Source organism: Drosophila mojavensis, unplaced genomic scaffold (genome assembly GCF_018153725.1).
Source record: "Drosophila mojavensis isolate 15081-1352.22 unplaced genomic scaffold, ASM1815372v1 contig_136, whole genome shotgun sequence".
Classification (NCBI taxonomy): Eukaryota; Metazoa; Arthropoda; class Insecta; order Diptera; family Drosophilidae; genus Drosophila; species Drosophila mojavensis.
Window position 1 is genome coordinate 2,882,575 of NW_025318667.1, and position 21,340 is coordinate 2,903,914.

The window sequence follows — 21,340 nt, forward strand, 5'->3', positions numbered from 1 at the left end:
ATGGGACAGCAAAATTTGTCAGTTCAATGTGAGAGTTAAAATTTATGTATGAACTAATTACAAAACGTAAGACATTTATGTTAAATTTTGTAAAAAACAAAACAAAAAAAAGTGACTGCACACGCACAAATGCTGAACGTGTTTGCCAAACGGGCTAAATACAAATGAATATGTTATTAAAAGAGAGGCTGCAATTGATATACTATGACATGCTGATACAGCTAACAGACAGTCACACTCAGAGACACACACACATACACGCATACGCACGCACACAAAGGCGCAAAGGCATACACTTGCGCAGTGCGCACATTCGCTTAGTCAGTTGACCATCTGTTAGCAGTCTGGCAGCACTCTGCGAAATATATTCGATTACTCGATACAATGCGAGCGAATGCAAATACCGCGTCACAGCAATTGCGCTGTTCGAATTGCGTTTATCAATACTATATAATCCAATGAATTAAATTCAAAGAAATCACAACACAATGGGTTAGTAGACAAATAATTAGGTTAATTTAAGCGGAATTGAACTGAACTCAACTTTTGAATCCAACAGTACCTGTTGCTAAGAAGCCAACAATTGCCGCCAAAAGAACACTGCGGTCCACGACTCGCGCACAAACCAAACAGAAACTGGATAATAAAAATGCATCGGACGAGCGGATCAATGCAGCTCCCGAGAAGAGCGAAGAGCCAAGCACTTCGATGGGATCGACGCGATCGACGCGATCGACAAAAGTTAAATTGACTAAAAAGAGGAAGGAAGTGGCCGAGAGGCCGAACGCCAAACATGTGAAACGCAGTCAAACAAAGCAGCTGCTAATTAAAAACAATAACAATAACAATAGCCATAGCAATAACAATAACAATAACAATAATACTAAGAATAACAACAGCAATAACAATAACAATATCGAGAGCTTGCTTATAGAACCGCTGCCAATGGAGCGATACAAACTGCTAAAGGCTTTTTGCATGCAAGTGTCCAAGTCGGACGCAGAGCCGCAGCAGCCGACAGCGGCCGCGGGCTACACGCAGCAGCAGCTGCAGCAGTTCCTGTCGAACTCGACGCTCAAGAAGATTCTGCCTGCATCCATGATCTTTGCCAGCCCGAGCTGTGCTCAGGTGCGTGCTGAGATTACAAAATCAAATTCCTAGCTAATGCTTGCATCATTTCAGCATTTAAGGCAATTGGTTAGGCTGATCGACGCTTTGGATGTGGTCAAGCTGGAGGAGCTATTGGATCTATATCACCTGGCCATTGACATGCAGAAATACGAACAGCTGGACACCCATTGCCAGGGCAAGCGCTGCGAGCTGCTGCACGCCGTCAGCTCTTTGGCCGTGCAACTGCAGGCGGAGTACATTGAATATATTGCCATTTGTCTATGCGATCGTCTGATCATTGGCGCTGGCAAGGAGCGCATGCAACGTGTTATCGATATGCATGGAGCGCTGGTGCAGCTCATTGCCGACAGCGAAGTTAGTCGCCGTATCGCCATGACCATCCTGCTGGCCACCCTTGCCAAAATCTCGAGACTCGAGCTGCCCACACAAAACGGAGATATTGTAATATACGTCTATATACCTTCAAACCTGTATCCCATTCTAACTGCTATCGATTTCAGATAGCAATCGCCTTCGACCTGGTCAAGCGCGTCGACTGGATGCGCTTGATAGTCGATGGCTGCCAGCCGGATATGTTTGCGCTGCTGCGCAGCTTCGCGCTGATCATCAATACGCACGCGAACCGCCTCGCACATCCGCTCAAGGACATCGGCACCGAGATCCACACCTTTTTCATGCAGGTGTTGCGCAATATGCACTTTTCCAGCAAATATAACAGCCTAATCATGATGGTAAGTTTTCTCTGTTATAGTTAATTATTCATTCTTCTTCCTCCCATTTGCCCATATATCGAATTCAATATCCTGTTCAAATACCACGAATCTTTGTCTATGTAGTATCAGTAATTTGTATATCGCACAAATTGAATTGAAAAATATATATGTGTGTATATTCGATCCATACGACCCGTCTACTAAATCCTATATGTATACCGTTACTTATCAATTTTTCAGATGGAACGTTTTATTGTATTTTGCATTGTACGTGGAGCGACAGCGAGGTAAGTTGCATCAAAGAGATATATAAATGAAAGGAGATGAAAGTGACATAAGCGAAATCTATTAGTAACGAGTTTAATTGTTACTCGATGCTCATGAATCGTTACTCGCCAATCGATCACTCGTTAGGCGTCAGTCTTCTCTGGTCCTTCAGCACTCATCACCCAATAACCCATCAATCGTCATTTGTCATTAATCTCTCGCATTCATCACACATCATAATTCGTAACTCCATTATTCTACTTCTATTCGGCTTTCGTTTTCTTGTCTCTTGCAGCTGTCGTTCTACACATGTGTTTGACGCCGGATCTCAATCGAGCAGCTAACTGAACAGCCAAAACATTCTATTTATTAAGAAATTACAGTTATAATTAGTTAAGTATTTTTTTTTTTTTTTCAATTTGTTGCATTTGTTACTAAGGCCAATTTAGTTTCTTAGTTAAGTTCACGGTGTTCAACAAGTGTGTGAAAGCTTTTCATTATTTATTTATTTTTTGTTGTATGTGGGGTTAGGGCCAAAAAGCTTCAGACCTCCCATAAATTGGGGGGGCAGGCCTAGGCGGGTTTTCGGCATTTGGTTTGGTTTGACGGCGACAGAAATTTTGCAGTTTTTAGTCGCGTTTCGGCCAAGCAAAGTGACGGATAACCATTTTTATATTAAATAGATAAATAAATTTGAGAAATAAGATAATTGAATAAAAATAAAGTTGCTGTGAAAAGGATATTTTTTAATCAATTGTGCACCACTTATTTCGGTTTTCTTAAAAAATTGTTTTTCTTCTTTTGCCTAGCATATGGCGCCGGAAAATGCGCCGCCGCGCGTGCTGTTGGTTTATAGCGCCAAAAACTAATCAAAGGTAATGGTTAGCTAACGGTTTCAGCCGTTTCATAGTGCCCCACCCACCCGCGCCCATCATCGAACAGCTAGATCCACATACACAATTTGTTTGTTATTCGCACGCAAAGGCAAAACAATATCTCGAGTCTTTAGTGCGTAGTGGCACGCCACCTGTTGGCTATTGGCGGCGAATGTGCGTATGCCGTTATGCGTATGCGGCGGGCAGCTTAAATTGCGTTGCTGAGCGAATCACTGATCGATAAATGACAGTTGTTTATGCATGGCATTAACGTTACTAGGCGAAACCGCCCTTATCGCCGCCGTCGCTGTCTTTTGATAACGGCAAAAATATCTTAAGTCATTGGCTTAGAAGCCCGGTTTGGGGCGGAGCGTGCAACCACGTGTCGTGACCAGCGTAACACGAGCTGTCGTCATTAATTTGAATGCCTTAAGCAATGCCATCAAGTGTCACCAGGCGTTGCCAGATATGAATTTACAATTTGAATTTTCAAATAGCAAACGTTGTGATCCAAACAAAACTCAAAACTATAACGGTCTGGCAGCACTAGCAACAAGAGTTAATATATTAAAACAAAACAAACAAAAATCAATTATGAAAGATAATCGTCTAAGGCTCATTTATGCAAACAATTTCCAAAGCTTTATTTTTCAATTAACTTTCGGGCATATCAAAAAAACATATCAGAAAATTGTTTAGGAACCGTCAAATCAAAGGTCCGTAACATTTCAAGTACTTACTAATACGAGTTCTTGAGTATGATTAATTTGTGCCGAAATACATGTGTTTATTTATTTCTATACTTTTTTCATATATCGCTTATCGCCAGCAGGCGGTAAATTAATTTTGTTATTGCCCTTTTCGCTTGGCCAATGGACAACACGAAAAATGTTGAAAAAAAGCATGAAGAAACAAAATGAGAATGATACGTTGATCACGCAGCGATAATACTAACGCGAAATGATGGATTGATAGAACGTCACAAATGGCGCATTCCATTTTGTTTTTGTTGTCTCCCCGTCATCTACCCCCCTCGCTCTCTATCTGCAACTTTATCATAGCGACAGGCAGGCTGGCAAAGGCTCAATATCTAAGTATGTGTGAAACGTGCCCAAATACAGTCGAGTCTCGATAATTTGTTTCCCGCTAAATCGAAAATCGCGATAAATCAAAAAAAATCTATCCCCTTGAAAGAATATCGTTCTCAATAATTTAAATTTCTGGGTAAATCAAAAAACTGATCCCCTTGCAATTTGGAATTAACGGGATTCTACTGTAGTTTCAAGACATGTTAATGCGAGCGCGCTGTATATGCGTGCATACATGAGCGTGTGCGTGTGCGTGTGCGTGTGTCGTGCCTGCACTTCCTTGTGTAAGCAGAAAGGAGCTTTTAATGCGGCCGGCTGTTAAATGGTTTTCGTTTTGTTTTGTGCTCGCCGTTTTGTATGCTTGTATGTGTGTGTGGGTTTGCCGTTAGCGCGCGTCGAACCGTGTGCGCTGGCGTCGCTGCCGCTGGCGGCCGCCTGCTTAAAAGCAAAGGACAGCTCGCAACGTTCAGTACGTAACGAGAAGTTGCCTCGCGCGGTTTGGCAGCACACGCAAGCCATACGAATACTGAGCGAGCGGAGAAGAGAGCGCGCAACTTTTAATGTAACTGTTGTTCAAAACCAACCGCACAGCAGGCCAATCACAACTAGCTCGAGTTGTCCAATTGGCAACCCAGCGAAACCAATTGCAAAGCAAATGCAATAAAAAAAAATATATAAATAATAAAAAAAAGTAATAAAATGTAAATTAACTTGTTTGACAATGCAAAATGCAAATTGATTACATTTTTAAATCTTTTTTTCTGTAACACAATTTTTTTTTTATTGTGTTGCCAACGAAGTGTGTGAGTGTGAATGATTATTATTTTTTGTTTTTGTTTTATGTGCTAAGTACTAAGATGAGAAGCATCTCGAGATCAAACTAACACGCCTGCCACAGCTTCTAAAAGCCTAAGGCGCAGCTGCGGTCCACGCAGAGCTAGTTTGCCCCAAAAAAGCAAAAAAAAAAAAAAAAAAAAAAACAATAAATAAATAAAATAGCGAAATTCTCACATCCAATCAAATATCAATTAAACATTCGTAAACATTATATATAGTATATAAACGTGTTGGCCCTGATCGCAAATTGAACAGCTGTTTAGCAAAAATATATACATACATACACATATGTATATTTGTATATATCTGGAGTATTTGGCATATTCAAAAGACTTTGGCTGTTTTTTTTTTTTTTTTTTTTTAATAATCTTGCCTAATGATCCAATCCATCCAGTTTAGCCTTACTGTTTCTAAGCATCTAGATCAAGTTTGATTAACATATTAATGCTCTTCAAAGTTTTTGTTTTATTATATTATACTATTACACATACGCCGCGTTGACCACACCAAAAAGAAAAAGAAAAACAAATAAAAAAAATAAAATAAAATAGGAAAGAAAACAATAGAATCTATTCAATCAGCATTTCAAAGTTGTCACAGCTTTCAAAATAGTTGCTAAAACACAGCTCTTTATTATGATAATTATGAGATTTCCATAAATTAATAATCCTAGGCGTATTAAAAGCTTCAATCTTATGTTGTGTATGAGACTATCCCAAAGCTATCAGCTGTCTAAAGCCTAAGCTGTCCATCAATCAAGCACATTTATAGCTCCATCTAACTGTCAATATGCCCATCTATCTTCCTGAATATCTATCGATATATCTATTGAACGTCTGTCTGTCTATCTAAATAGCACTAAGTTTATCTCTACTTTGTATCCATAATTGTTATGCTCAGTTTAGCTATAACTAGCACTCAATTAATCTACATCGATGTATATCTTTTATAAGTTATCTAAAGGGACAGATGAAAGGTGCATTAGCAGATAAGTTAAAAGAGATTGATAGTAAATAAATTGAAAGGCGGGTAAATAGAATAATCTATTGTATCTATCTATTTTTAAATTTGTCTTTTTTCGATCAGTGCATTTATCTGTATCTATTATCTATTTATCAACCCGTGCATATTTTATCTATCCATCTATATAACCATTTATTTTATATATATATATCTACATATTTAGATATATGTATATATTAATTATAGATAGATAAAAATAAATATTGATAAAACTACATTTTTGTATCTATTTTTTATTTAATTATTTATATTGTATATTATTTATGAAAACATATATAAATGTCTTTAAATGTTTACATCAATATATCTATTATCTATCGCTTTCTCTGTGTATTTATTTATATATCTTTATATTTATCTATCTATAGACATATTTCTCGCTCTATCTGCCCATCTATCTAATCACCCGCATATTTATAAGCAATTTTAACCGTTTCATTTATTAAAATAATCTCTAAAATGTAATTTACTTTTCATATAATTCCATTTTATGTCGTTAACTTTTGATTGATAACTTCATTCAGCGTAACTTAAGAACTGTAACACATACATACATGCTATACACATGTGCATATATACAATATATAGTATACTTAGAGATCAGTTGCCACCTTATACACAATGGAAAACTAATATACTTTGAAACATCAGCTACCGGGTATTAATTAATTAATTAGTACAGCTTTCTTCAAAGTAAACGCATTCATTGAAAAAAAACGCATTCTACACTCACATGTGTATATTCATGCAAAAGTTTGACCTTTCCTTAGAGAAAAAATTGTAAATAATTTTGAATATCCTTACATGTCGCGTATATTTAATTATTTATTTTTAGATACCCTGTAAATTTGTAGCGAATGCTCATTTATCAGTTAAAATTTATCAGGCATCAAACACGTCGAAAATCACAATCGATATATTTTCACTGAAGCTAACTTTTTGAGAAAATGCGCTTTTCTCAAATGCTTGGGCATGCACAACTGATAGATACCCTATGTACTACCTAGAATCCCCTGTTTATTATTACTATTTGAGAACTGATATGATGTATAAAATTTAACGAATTAATTATGTTCGTGAAATAGTTAAATACAGGCTGTCAAATAGTTTACTGCCGCTGAGAGGTATGTACGAATAACAGATACCCTGTAGAGTATTAAGAATCATTGGCCAGTTAATATTAATAACATTTTTTGCTAGCGATTGGGCTTCTAAGAATTTTGTGCTCTTTGTGGAGTATGCACAAGGCATATATACCCTGTAAAATTTTAAAAATTCCTAATAAAATGATCACGCATGGGAATTTCATATCTTATTAGCTTTAGTTGATCAAAGTTTATGAACAACATCTAGATACCCTGTAATAATATCGAAACTAATGCCGGCATAGCCCAACTCCCACTTGGCTAATATGCCAACATTTTTCTGGAGGTACGTTTCTATTGAGATGTTCATTGAAACACAGATATACTGTAATCCCTAAACTCTACCCTGGAATCCTTCAACAATTTCTTATACTGTAAATGTTGTATACTCTATATCTAATACTAATCTAATACAGTTCTGCAAGTGTAGTCTGTAGTACTTAAGACTATGCATGACTAAAGCATACCCTGTAGAGCTGCAGCTTTTTTGGGAATTAGGTTGATAAGATGAAGTAAATTATATAGATAAGCTGAAGACTGCGTAAACCCAGCCCCAAATTTATAGTAGTATATTATATAGATAGAGAAAATCCGTTATGTATGTGGAGTTATGTGATGAAATCGTTTTGTTGGAGCTCCTAATTTCTGTTTGCTTTGCTTTCTATTTTCATTTCGACTTCTATTGCTATTTCTCTTTTGTTTCGGTTTCTTTTCAGTGACGACATCGCAGTTGCTGCTGTGAGTCTTGACAGGATTAAAGGCCGCGCCGCGGACAGGTGCGACGCGTCGCTTGTGAGCGTAAATCAGATAGGAAGGCGGACACTGAGATGGAGGCCAGTCGGGCGGGGCAGTGCAGGGTAGGGCTGTGCGATATGTTGGCCACGCCCACCGCTGGCAAAGCGCCCACGAAGCCAAGCAACGAGCGGCCCAATCTCAACAATGGCTACCTGCAGGCGAACGCGCTCGAGGATCTCAGCTCGACGGCGGTCTCGCCGCTGCTCGGCCAACAGCTGCAACAGTTGCCACAACAGTTGCCGCAACTGCTGCCAGCACAGCAGCAACACCAGCAACACCACCAGCAACAGCAGCAGCAGCAGCAGCAACAGTTGCCGCCACCACAGCAGCAACTTAAGCTACCGACGGTGGTTTTCCTTAGTCCCGATGGCAGTGGCGCCGTGGGCAGCGCCTTGCAGCGCAATGCGCCGGCTACAGCTGCGGGAGCAGGTCCTGGTTCCGGCTCCGGCTCAGCTCCAGCTGTTTCAGCTCCATCCGTTGCCAGCGATTGGCTGCTGCTGAAGGAGGCGCAGCATCGGCGCCGTCTACTGATCCTGGCCATCGCCTTCACCGTGCTGGGCGCGGCCATCGGTGCTCTGGCCATCTACTTTGCCAGCGTCCATCAGCGATGCCAGCTCTATCCGCGCAGCGGGCCACAGGATGCAGGTGAGCCAAAGCGAAATGAACAATGCGCTCCGACCCAAATTGGGTCACCAGGCAATCAACGGCGCATCCGTTGTCACTTGTCGGTGTGGGCATCACAATGTCAATAAGGCGACAAAGGGAGAGCGAGAGAGTGACAATGAGAGTGAGAGGGAGAGAGAGTGTGAGTGTGAATGGTAAAGCTATATATCGAAGCGGGAATACTCTAACTCAGATCCTTGCCAGCGCCTCAAAGAGAAGTGAAGATAAATGGGTATACTATAGAGTTGATATAGGTCGAATGATGTCATATGGAATATATGACAGAGGAGGTATATGATATGATATATATACATATTATGTAGGGGATATATGAGTAAGAGTTGCAATAGTGATAGTGATAGGCGCATAGAACGATAGATAGATGATAGATATCCATATATAGTCGGTATTTAATTGGTATATAATATATACATACATAGGTATAATAGATACAATGAAGGCTTCACTACACATCATAAGGAAGTCAAATGATGTAGTATTATAGATATGCAGGGGCATCTTTGACAAATTCATGATATTGAGAAACAAATATTCAAGAAAGTATATAGCATATGGAAATTAGATAAAGGCAAAGGTATATAAAGTATTTGATATAATAGACAGGTAAATATAGAGCTTACAAAATAAGACGTCTAATGAAGAATGCATAAAGAAGTCAATAGTAGAACGTAGAACACAGAATATATGTGGTATGTATATAAAGAAAGAATATTACTCCAAACATTTTAGCATTGTTAATTTGAACGTGGTTTACTTAGAGTTGGTATAGGGCTTAAGAGATTGAAGACTAAGACTTATACATAGAAAACATACATATATGAAGAGCTGATGATATGGAAGTTATGTATATAGATATAGATATGCTTAGTATATATACATATATAATGGATTATATAAATTAAATATATAATAAATAAATGGAATTGACAAGCATGTGATGTATATAGGATGATAGATTTATATAGATTAAATAGCCTATATATCAAGTTATATATAAATACTTAGCCAATTCCCTTTATAGTATTTGCTATAGCAGGTAAATAGTATATTACGTCTATAGTTCTTATAAGATAGATATATGAGATATTACAGCTGTACTACATACTGGTGTACTATATAATGGTGTATGATAAAGAACAATTAGACTAACATATGATGATGATGTACATACATATTGGAAGACTAGGATCTAATTGAACTCTGATATTGCTGGAGCTGTACAAAAGAGTTCTGGAAGCATAGTTGAGGGAGACAGAGTTGCTACATATTGTCTATAGTCTTTCTCCGGATGTTAAATAATTCTATATAGTGTCACATATATATGTATATTTATATACATATATCATATACTGAGTGCCCAGTTTCATGAGAAATGGGAAAAGCCCTTTGCAAGGCGCTGAAAAAGTTAATTTCCTTTCAACAGGACGCAGCAACAGGCAGCAGGCAAAAGGCAGCAACAGGCTGCCACTTGGAGTTTGGGGCTTTGGCTGTGGTTACAAATGCCAGCAGCAGCAGCAGCAGTAGCAGGAGTAGCAGGAGTAGCAATTGCCACCCAGGCAGCCAAAGCAAGGCGCTATAAGAGCTAACGTAACCCAACCCAATCCATCGCCCAGTTTGCTGTAGGCGCCTTTCATTTCCGCGCGCGTTTCGAAATTCAATTACAAAATATGTCAAACAACAGGCAACAACCAGCAGCAGCAGCAGCAGCAACAACAACAACAACAACAACAACATTGACACCAACTTGACTTGGCTTGGCTTTTGTGGCTAAAGCGTTTTCTGTTTAACAAAAAGCAAAAGTAAAGAATTACATACGATCCGCATTGCTTAGCACTGCTTGAAGCTCCCAGTGTCCTATAGGCGACCTGTCGACCCCGCCCACTTACAACTTCGCGCCCCCCATCCGCTTTGCGGCTTTATCTACAACATTAAGCAACACTCGCTCAATGTATTTTCATTTTGGACAGAAAACCAATCAATTCGCCTATGAATTTGTTGTAATCGATTTCTGGCTCTATATGAGTGTGTGTACGTGTGTGTGTGTCTCCTGCTTGTGCGCCCTAATTGAATGACATGCCCACACACACACACACACACACACACACACACACACACACACTTATGTGTTGTAAAACGTGCGTTTTAGCGCCAAAATAACAAAAATATTCATTCATCTTTTTCGAGATATATAATTTTTTTTCTTTTTTACTTTGACCAGCATCAAAGCCCAATACACACACACACACACAGACACACACATATACGCACACATCCATACCCACTTACTATACTATTTTTCGATAAAAATAAACAACAACTTCTATAAATACTTGATGTCAGTTAGGCCAAGCGCCGAGCTCTGCCCCTTCACGGGCAGCCCAAAGCTCCGCTCTGGTTGTTATTGCTGGAAGTAATTGATTATTATGGGACTTTATAGTCTATATATATGTATATGTGTATAGAAAGTGTATCAAAAATGAAAGGAGAGCAGTTAGACAATTTAATATAGTATTTATGAATGCTAGCTAAGTAAAGGTAGGGCGACAGTCCTAGTCCTGCCTTGGCTAAGTCCTCTACTTAGTTCCGAGACGTTGATAACTACCAATTAGCCTCAACCTATTTGATGATAGGTCGGAAGTTCGCAAAGTCCGTGTATAGCGTCAGCTGGAAGCCAAGACAAGCTAGAGTAAAAGGGGGAAAGGAAAGGGGGGTGCCTCGGAAGGAAGTCGATTATGAAGGGTCGTAGGGTATGACGGGTAGAGCGGAGCTAAGGCAAGAAGGAAGTCCTTTATAAAGCGAAACCAGATCAGACATGAATGAGTGATAAGGCGAGGCAGGGATAGGAAGACCTATCTAAAGCTGCTTGGAAGCTAAGACTAGCTAAGGAAAGACGCTGGAAGGAACCTAGCCAGAAAAAGCAACAAACGATGAAGAAGGGATAACGCGAAACAGGGATAGGAGACTCCCTAAGGACTGTGGAGATAGGCAAGACGTAGCAAGGAACCTATCCAGCAGTTACGACAAATGATGAAAAGATGATGGGAGGTAAAGGCGAGGTAGGGCTAGGCAACTTCATACTAACCAAACCAGAAGCAAAGCTCTCTGCTTGATTATAGAATGGAAAGTGCCTTGGAGTTAGGAAAAGGTAGAGAATTGCCGCTCAGTCATTGGGCTCTTTAATTTCGCCAATAATTAAATGAACTCATGCAACATGTGGCGTGTCTCCAAACGCCAATCGATGAGTTATCGACCGCAATGTTGACACAATCGCAAAAACGCTGTCATTCCCTTCATTCAAAATAAAGTGACAGCAAAATTAAGGGAATGATGGGAGAAAAAGGAAGATAGAGAAGGTGTAGTGGTATACCTACCAATAATATGGGTTAGCAAAGTATGAGAGTTAGATCAAAATTTCTAGAGCAAGTAAATAAAGTGAATGCTCGGAAATTGTAATCCTTTTCATTTGTTGTTCAATTAATCAATCATTTCCCTTTTTTATTTGCCAAGTTGTGGCATTTGCCCTTCAATCTGTCAGTCAGTCAATCTGTCAGTCCTTCATAACTCTACTTCCTTTTAGGAAACCCTAAAGACAATATTCGACTATTCTCCTCATTAGACTTTGCAGAATCTATAGAAACCATCGATCAATCAATCAATCATTTCTTAAAACTGTTTATATTTTAATCAATGTTAATATTTAATCAGTCAATTTGTATGAGCCATTGTTGTCTTAGAGGGTATGTTCGAGTCGCTAGATAAAACTTAGCTTAAGCAATTATTCTATTAAGCTGATTCTCCCTAATCTATGAGTCAATCAATCAATCAATCAGTCTTTAATTTGGTGAACTCAAATTTTGTATAGGGTATGAACTAGTCGACATCTTGTATCTGTTCTTTAGTAATATTATGTCACGGCAATCATTGAATTTGGATTCAATCAAATATATGGTATTTAAAATCCTATCAATCAATTAAATCATTGTGTAGTTTATACATATCCAATTTTTTATAGGGTATCAAGTAGTCAATACTCTTCAATTAGTAAATCTATTTTATACTTTAATACTTTAATTTAATACTTTAATTTCCAGCTCCACACTTTCTAGGGTATTTACTAGTCGATGACTCAGAGTTTTCTTTATAAATCATATCTTATTGAGCGCCTTTCGCCTCGACAATCATTCAGTTAGTCAAGCAATAAATTTGTTTATCCCATTTGGTACTTTTTCCAGGGTATTTACTAGTCGTTCCACTTGCAACTGGGCTTCACTCATTGCTTCAATTTGCCAGTGCAAAATCCTTTTAAATGTAAAATTCAAATTTAATTTACTTGAGTGGTTTTTAAATCGACGCGAGTCAGTGTGTGTGTGTGTGTGTGTGTGTGTGTGTGTGTGTGTGTGTGTGTGTGGCAAGTCACAGTAAACTCAGTTTAAATGCCCTCTAATTACAGGCGATGGCAGCTTTAACCTGGATGGCAGTCACAACAACATCTGCATGACACAGGAATGCGTGCGAACAGGTGAGTGAACAGGTGGCAGGTGACTGATGCCGGGGGGGGCGGGGGCGGGGGCGGGGTTGGAGTACCTCGGTTGGACCTGGTTGATGTTCGCTGTCGGAATGCATGCGCAAATGCTTCCGTTGAATGCGCCTCTCAATTATTAATTAGCAATTATTGTGGCTAAGTGCGGATAATATAGGATGTGTGGAGCAGCAGGGGGCTGCGGTGGGGGTGGCAAGTGGAGTGCTTCAAGTGGGCTTCAAGTGGCTCGAGCCGTTCGAGTGGTTGCATTCGCCAACTGACAAGTTGTCAAAGACAGCAACGTTTAACGACCTTTTTATGGGCCATTGCTGGGAATGTGACATTTGGTGCTCGGTGGCATGCCGCTTGCCGCATGCCACATGCCGCATGCCACATCGCATGCATGCATAACAAATGCATAATCGTCTTAGAATAGTTAATGTAGACCCCAAAACACATTTGCCTCGTCTTCCTTGGCGCTAGCTGCGTTTTGCCGCATATGCCACAGCTCATTTGCCACCAAATGTGGCAACAATAATCCTTCTCTCTCCCTCTCGCCGTCTCGCCCTCTCTCTCTATCTCGCCTCATCTCTTTCATTAATTATATGCGTTTGTTTTTATGGCCAATACGCAACAGGCGTAACCACAAAATTTTTGATGTGAACTAAAAGCTGAAGCTGCCTGATAAAACTAGACGAGAGACAGTGAGATAGATATGGGGGGAGGGGAGGAGGGGCTGTCAAAGGCAGGGAGAATTAGCTTTAGTTGTGCCATTTTCTAGTTTCATACCAGAAATTTCTTGCGTCTTAAACGTGCTAGCCAACAATTGTGAATCATGTGTTTGTTCTGTGTTTAAGCCATATACTCGGCCGGCAAGTGCCAAGACGAGGTATATTGCTTGAGGTACGTTTTAGCTTGTATACCTATAGCTTATACCAGTCTCATCACAATAAGATCCCATAGGATTAGGACTAGGACTAGGACAGTTATCAAAATCAAATTCGATTAGATCTTTAAAGCTCTTTAAAGCTCTAAACTCGAACCCAGTCAATTTAATAAGACTCAAGGACCCCATTCCTCCGATCATCTCCCCCTGGGACTGGGTGCTAGTCCCAGATATATAGATATCAATCTCAGGCTCGTCTGAAGCTAAAATCTGTGAAAATTGAAAGGCAAAAGCATTTCAACAAATTTAAGGCAGTAATTGAGCTAAGCATATGCCCATCGCATTATAGTGTATACAATAGGGTTGTCGAAAATATATCAAAATATCAATATATCGATATTTTTTGTATAAAATTATATTTATATCAGAATATATTTATTGGCTAAATATCGACTATTTTTATTAGATATTATATATAGAAAAGTACAAAAACTGAATATGGTGAAAAGAAATTATTCGGACTTTCAAAATGGAACATTCATATGTAATTTGTGCCTTAATGTAATAAAAACAAGTGCCTGATGTAAGCTATGGCGTCGCATATGAAAAAAAAAAACACTTAGATAGTTTTGTGTACCGAATACTAGAGCTAAGCGTTATTTATCATATAAATTAAAAATACTTCTTTTTATTATTCTAGTGACTGATTACATTTTTATTGTGGAAACATTTTAAGAAAAATAAAAAACGAAATATCGATACATGATATATGAAATATCATATAGATATTTTTCAAAACTTAAAATATCATCGATACGATATTTTAAAAATATTCGACAACCCTAGTATACAATATCTCATGTGGTCATATAAAGCCAGAGAATTACGCTCATGAACATAGTGAGACTTTGTCGCTGTGTTTCCATAACTCAACCATACAAAAGTGCCGTAATACGATCGCTGACTAATGTATTGGCTGGCCTGCAGCGTAAGTGCTAAGACGTTCCCGTCCAAGTGCCAGCTTAAAGACCAATTAGCATTCAAATGTACATACATATGTACATATATGCACTCTGCATGCACATATAAACATTCCAGAACAGAACTCATCCTATAATATATAGAGAAACCCCTTCTGTGCCCCTACCAATAAAATACCAAGACTAAAACACCAAGCAGAGTACCTCGTCTGATACATGAATGGCATTTATTTCCTCAACATTCCTTGAACATATGTAATTTGAAAACTAGAAATTTAAATTCAAACAGCACTCAATGCATAGCTCGCAGGGTATCTGGTTAGTTGGGTATTCGATTCAAATGCAACACTTTCAATTAGCTGAAAGCAAATTCTTAATAATTATCGCCAAGCAAACAAACTTTTCAATATGTTTCATTGAGCAATGCTGGTGCTGTCTGATTTATGGTCTATCTCGTTCATTCAGACGCTTTCAAACAAACCCTAGAGAGCGGCCAGCCAACCCCCCGCTCCCCCTCCCCCTCACTATTAACCCAGCTAAGCGCAAGGACTCTCGACTTCCTATGAAAGGCGGAAAACAAAGTTTTCAGCTCAAAGTCAGACAACGGCCAAAGTTATGGGCGATAATTGTTGTCACACACAAATGAGAGTGCACAACAATGTGTGAATCGACTCGAATGATACCCTGTAAAGTGTAATTGATTAGTTTGCAGACATTTTGCCATATGAATTCGGACTCGAATTGAGCAAACTACAAAAGGTCTCTATGTCTCTCTCACTCTCTCTTCGTCGCTTGCTCTCTCTCACTCTCTCTTCCTCGCTCGCTATCTCTCACTCTCTCTCTCTCTTGAACTCTGATTACCTCTACCTCTGGCTCTTCCTTTCTCGCTCTTGAGATAGTTAAGTCTACCTCTGTCCCTTACTCTCTATATCCCTACCTATCTCTCTCTCTCTCTCTCTCTATCTCTCTCTCTCTCTCTCTCTCTCTCTCTCTATCTCTCTCTCATTCTTTCTCTTATTCTATTCCTTTGTCACACTTTCACTAACTCTTCCTATCTCTACCTCTGTCCCTTCCTCCTCTCTCCCTCTAAACATCCAATTATTTCGATAAATTTCAAAGATACCCTCATACGAGGCGCACCCCTTTTATCAGTGTTACAGGGTATTAATGGTTGCAGATTAGGGCTTCGATAAAAAGTTGTGCATTCAATTAGCTCCATTCGACGCTTTTCTATGATCGAAGCGAACATGAATTATGGCCTGGAATTTCAATAACACGCACAGCTGAACTATTTCCCAGACTTTTGGCTCGATAGGCGCTTGATTTATGATTGTTATTGTTGTTGTTTGTTTGATTGGAATACTTTCTGCAGCTGCTTCACTGCTGTCCGCCATGGACCTAACGGCAGATCCGTGCGATGATTTCTTTCAATTCGCATGCGGCACATGGAACAAGATGCATCCCATACCAGAGGATCGCAGCTCGATCAGCACCTTTGAGGTGAGTTCTGATCTGCATTGCAAGTTGAAACTGAACTCTAATTGAAATGGAACAACACATATGTAGGTGCTCTCCGACCAGCAGCAGCTGGTCTTGCGTGGCGTCCTGGAGGAACCAGTCGATGAGCACGACAATGCGGCCACGGTCAAGGCGAAGGCGTTCTTCAAGAGCTGCATGGATCTGCGTGAGTAGACATATGTATATATGTGCATGTATATGCCTTATAAGTTATAACCAGAGCTTGCAAATGAGAGTTGAGCGTTTTTTCGTTTATTCTCTTTCTCGCATCATACCCAAAAAAAAATTGTGTAGACACGTCTCTCTCTGAGCGTCACTCTCTTTTTTCTTTAGCATCTGTTTCGCTCAGACGCAATGCGATCACTCATTCGTGTGACGCTCTCACATGAGTGTCGCGTAAAACTAACACGATTTTCCCTCACACAAAGCTTCTCAGCAAAAAACACTTTGACTAACAAACTCAGCAGAAAATGTTTTTGCCTTCGTGTGCATGTAAATACACGCATACATACATACAAAAAGAACGCAGCAATCGCGCGTGATTACCCATACAAACGCAACTTACCGTTACTTCTTTAACTCAAGCACACGATCAGTGTTTGACTTGAGGAAACGAAAACAGAAACAACTATCTCCCTCAGAGCGCGAGAGAGCTAAGCCAGACGCGACAAAAACACTTTCTGTCTGAGTTTTTTTGACTGTGTCACTGAAAGACACTTTTTTGCAGACAACGAAAAAGTGTTAACAGTTTTTTGCAAGCTATGGTTATAACTGAAGCAATCCTTAAACATTTTCAAATCAAATTTTACTGATTGACTGAGTGTGTTCTTCAAAACCCGATAAATATCGATAGTCAAGCTACATTTGATGCATGAATCATATGTGCACGTAATTTAAAATTATCGATAACTCTCGAACTCACTTTATCGATAATAATCATAAATAGTGAAGAGTTTAACTGGAATATGGTTATTGTATAGTCAGCTAATCGAAAACAAATTTGTTATATTATCGATAACATGTAGATTTACTTGACATTGATACTTATCAAGTATATGGCTAATCAGAAAATATAAGCTCATTATCAATTCACCACTTTAACAATCTTGAAAATTATCGATAACTTGCAATGGAGCTCATTATCGATAATTATATATGACTATCTCAAATAATTAGCGCATATATTGTGGAACATAAATTTGTCAATATATAAATGATTTATATATCTCCACTTACCAAAAAGTATCGAAATCGATAAATAGTAATTATACCATAAAGCTATTAACACAAATATTTGGATATATTTATGTGGAAAAATTAAACTATTTATGATCTTAACCGATATCGATAACTGCCCAATTCATTCGTGATCGATAACTTACTCGTTGTGATTTGGAGATGGAGTGGATAGAGGCCAATCAGAGTGAATTCATGTTATCGCCATCAGCATTACACGACATTACACTGTTATCGATCATTAGCTTACCTGTTATCGATAATGAGCTTAGCTTAAAATGTGAATAAAAGTTATACGAGTGATACCGTAGATCATAGATGACAGTTAGAGTGGCAATTAGTGTGTGTAGAATGCATTTTCCAGGGTATCTAATCGTTATATCCACTTGTGCTTCCAGCTCAGATACGCAAGGTTGGCGTCGGTCGCCTCAAGAGGGTGTTGCGCTCCCTGGGCGGCTGGCCGGTGATCGAGCGCAACTGGCAGCCGCCGGCGAACTTGAGCGTGGAGCAGGTGATGGGCCAGCTGCGCTTCAACTATAGCGAATCGGTGATGATCGAGCTATATGTGGGAGCTGACGATAAGAACAGCTCCGTGAACATTATCCAGATGGATCAGCTGCAGTACGCGCTGCCCTCGCGCGACTACTACCTGAAGCCGAACAGCGAGAACGATCGTCAGGCTTACCACAAGTACATGACCCAGATCTCATTGCTGCTGGGCGCCGATCCGGCCACGGCGGCCGACGAGCTGCGGGAGGTGATTCAGTTCGAGACGGAGTTGGTCAACGTGTCGCTGGCGGAGGCGGATCGGCACGACACGAGCGCCGTTTATAAGAAGCTGACGCTGCCGGAGCTGCAGGAGCGGGTGCCGGAGCTCAACTGGACGGAGTATTTGCAGACGGCCGTCGGGCCGGGCATTCAGCTGGACGCGAATGAGCCGCTGGTGACCTACGGCCTGGTCTACCTGACCGAAATGGGTCGGATATTGCGCGAGACGGATCTGCGGGTGGTCCACAACTATATGCTCTGGCGCCTGGTCATGTCCCTGATGACGCACATGATCGACGAGTATCAGCGCGAGCGCGTGGAGTTCCGCAAGATCCTGCTGGGCATACAGTCGGAGCGGACACGCTGGTCGCAGTGCGTCGAGTGGACCAACAAGAAGCTGGGCGTGGCCGTTGGCGCTCTGTTCATACGGGACAATTTCAATCAGGACAGCAAGGAGGTGGCCCTCGAGATGATACACAATATCCGGGCCGCATTCAATGAGCTGCTCGCCGAGAACCACTGGATGGACGACGAGACGCGCGCCGTGGCCAAGGAGAAGGCGGACTCGATGAACGAACGCATCGGCTATCCGGAGGTGCTCACCAATGTCACGGAGCTGGAGCAGGAGTATGTGAACGTAGGTATTTGCATCAACTTCAGCTGTGCTCTTCACCCATCTCTCTCATTGATCGTTGACCCTAGCTGACGATCGTTCCGGACAATTTTTTGGACAACGTGTTCAGCATTCTGCAGTGGGAGTCGGAGAAGCTGCTCAATTTGCTGCGCCAGCCGGTGGACAAGGAGAAATGGACCACAGAGCCCGCCGTGGTCAATGCCTTCTACAATCCCAACAAGAATGATATAGGTGCGACTGCGGCTCGAACTCAAATAGATTGTCAACTCAAATGATCTCAAATGTTGAATGACCTCTGTCTCTTTCAGTATTTCCGGCTGGCATTTTGCAGCCGCTGTTCTATAGTCAGCACTTTCCAAAGTCCTTGAACTATGGCGGCATCGGCGTGGTGATCGGCCACGAGATCACCCACGGCTTCGATGACAAGGGACGGCAGTTCGACAAGGAGGGCAACATGATGCAGTGGTGGAACAATGCCACAATTGAGGCATTCCGGGAGCGCACCCAATGCGTCATCGATCAGTATTCGCGCTACAAGATCAACGAGGTGGACATGTTCATGGACGGCCGCATGACCCAGGGCGAGAATATCGCCGACAATGGCGGCCTCAAGCAGTCATTTCGAGTGAGCCGCACGACCAACTCGAATTGAACTCGATTTATATTCGGAATTTTGCTTTGCAGGCCTACAAGAAGTGGGAGAGGCTGAATGGACGCGAGCAGCAGCTGCCGGCGCTCAATATGACGCACGATCAGCTCTTTTTTCTCAACTATGCACAGATCTGGTGCGGCAGCATGCGGCCGGAGGATGCGTTAACCAAGATCCGATCCTCGGTGCATTCGCCCGGCTTTGTGCGCGTCCTTGGGCCGCTTTCGAATTCACGCGACTTTGCGAATGCCTACAACTGTGCCGTGGGCACCACCATGAATCCGGCGAAGAAGTGCAGCGTCTGGTAGTCATGAGAACACAATCCCGAGGACACGTTCATCAGCATGTTCCTGGCGACAACGGATCGCGAGCGAATCACATCATGCTCATCATCACAAACAGCGTTGGCTCAGCTACTTGAGACAGGATCATAATCGTGATGGGGTCGACTTGGGCTTTTATGAGTTGATCGTGATTACAATTATAATCGTTGTCTTGGCCATAACTGAAAGCCTAAGATCAAGGTCAAAATCATGCTCCGAGTCGGGGGCATATTTAAGATTTCTCTAGGAGTCTTGATCAAAATAGTAATGAACATGATTTGGCTTATTCCCACAATCGAAATCTGAAAATCGGAAGATCGAAGTCCTGCTCATAGTTACGATCGTTTCCATCAGGAATATGTGAATATGATCACGATCATGATCCTGTTCCAAGTTGCGATCACAACGCTTTCATCATTACTAAGTATTCTTGAATGAGCCACTTGATCGTAACGATCATGACCAGATTTTGGTTCTTAAACATCATTCGATCGTAATATCATGCCAATGATTCATTATTTTTGAAAAGATACGAGCACAATATTACGGGGCCGATCTTCACCAAAGCCAGAATCATTGTCATGGTCACAATCAGGATCAAGGTCCCATTCACGATCATCAACTGCGCTCAAGGTCAAAGTCAGGAACATGCTCATGATAGTGCACCCGATTATGCTCATGTTTTGTATAAGCTTATTTTTATATATCTATATAGAAAAGCACTAATATATATATATATATTTATATGTATATCTATATGTATGAACATATTTATATTGAGGGGCGTCTAATTTTTTCCCATCGATGTTATTATTTCTTGTGTGATTTTATATTTCTTGTTTTTTTTTTTTTTTTTTTTTTTTTTTTATATATAATAACTATGGCTTTTACTACTATAAAAAGCGCGATAGTACGAACATAGTATATATATATAACTATATATAGACATATATGTATATATATATATGTATGAGTGTACTATATAACTAATTCTATTTGTATTTCAATTGTAATATATGAATGTCATATCAATGAAAAAAAAGAAGAGAAATTGTAACGCCCCTAAACCCGAGTCTCCCGTACTCCCCACAGTACCCAGTAATTAGTTATCGGTAGCGACCGACAAATGAAAAAAAAATGATAAAGCGGCATTATTAATATACTTAATAAAGATAAAAATATATACGAAAAATGTGCAAACGTTTTATTTCTTGAAAATATATTGAAAATTCAGTTGGTATTCGCGATCTGAGTATAGCTTAAGGGAGA

At 40.4% G+C, this 21,340-nt stretch overlaps 2 protein-coding genes across 4 annotated transcripts; both read left to right on the forward strand.

The window, feature by feature from the left end:
- The first annotated feature begins 268 nt into the window (after positions 1-268).
- Positions 269-2,848, forward strand: LOC6585490 (putative mediator of RNA polymerase II transcription subunit 24). Its single transcript, XM_002011082.4, has 6 exons — positions 269-492; positions 560-1,128; positions 1,183-1,572; positions 1,632-1,862; positions 2,085-2,131; positions 2,407-2,848. The coding sequence occupies exons 1-6, from the start codon at positions 489-491 to the stop codon at positions 2,453-2,455; spliced, it is 1,290 nt and encodes a 429-aa protein (XP_002011118.2). The 5' UTR covers positions 269-488; the 3' UTR covers positions 2,456-2,848.
- A 45-nt stretch (positions 2,849-2,893) lies between these two features.
- LOC6585489 (neprilysin-1) lies at positions 2,894-20,909 on the forward strand. 3 transcript variants are annotated; one of them, XM_015160927.3, is made up of 9 exons: positions 2,894-2,986; positions 7,796-8,519; positions 13,009-13,077; positions 16,316-16,443; positions 16,510-16,627; positions 18,096-19,102; positions 19,168-19,330; positions 19,408-19,724; positions 19,784-20,909. In XM_015160927.3, the coding sequence occupies exons 2-9, from the start codon at positions 7,907-7,909 to the stop codon at positions 20,054-20,056; spliced, it is 2,688 nt and encodes an 895-aa protein (XP_015016413.1). In that variant the 5' UTR covers positions 2,894-2,986; positions 7,796-7,906; the 3' UTR covers positions 20,057-20,909. The 3 variants fall into 3 exon arrangements, with proteins under 3 accessions (XP_015016413.1, XP_043864825.1, XP_002011117.2); XM_044008890.1 differs by lacking the exon at positions 2,894-2,986 and adding an exon at positions 4,540-4,765; XM_002011081.4 differs by lacking the exon at positions 2,894-2,986 and adding an exon at positions 4,862-4,877.
- Positions 20,910-21,340: the final 431 nt, after the last annotated feature.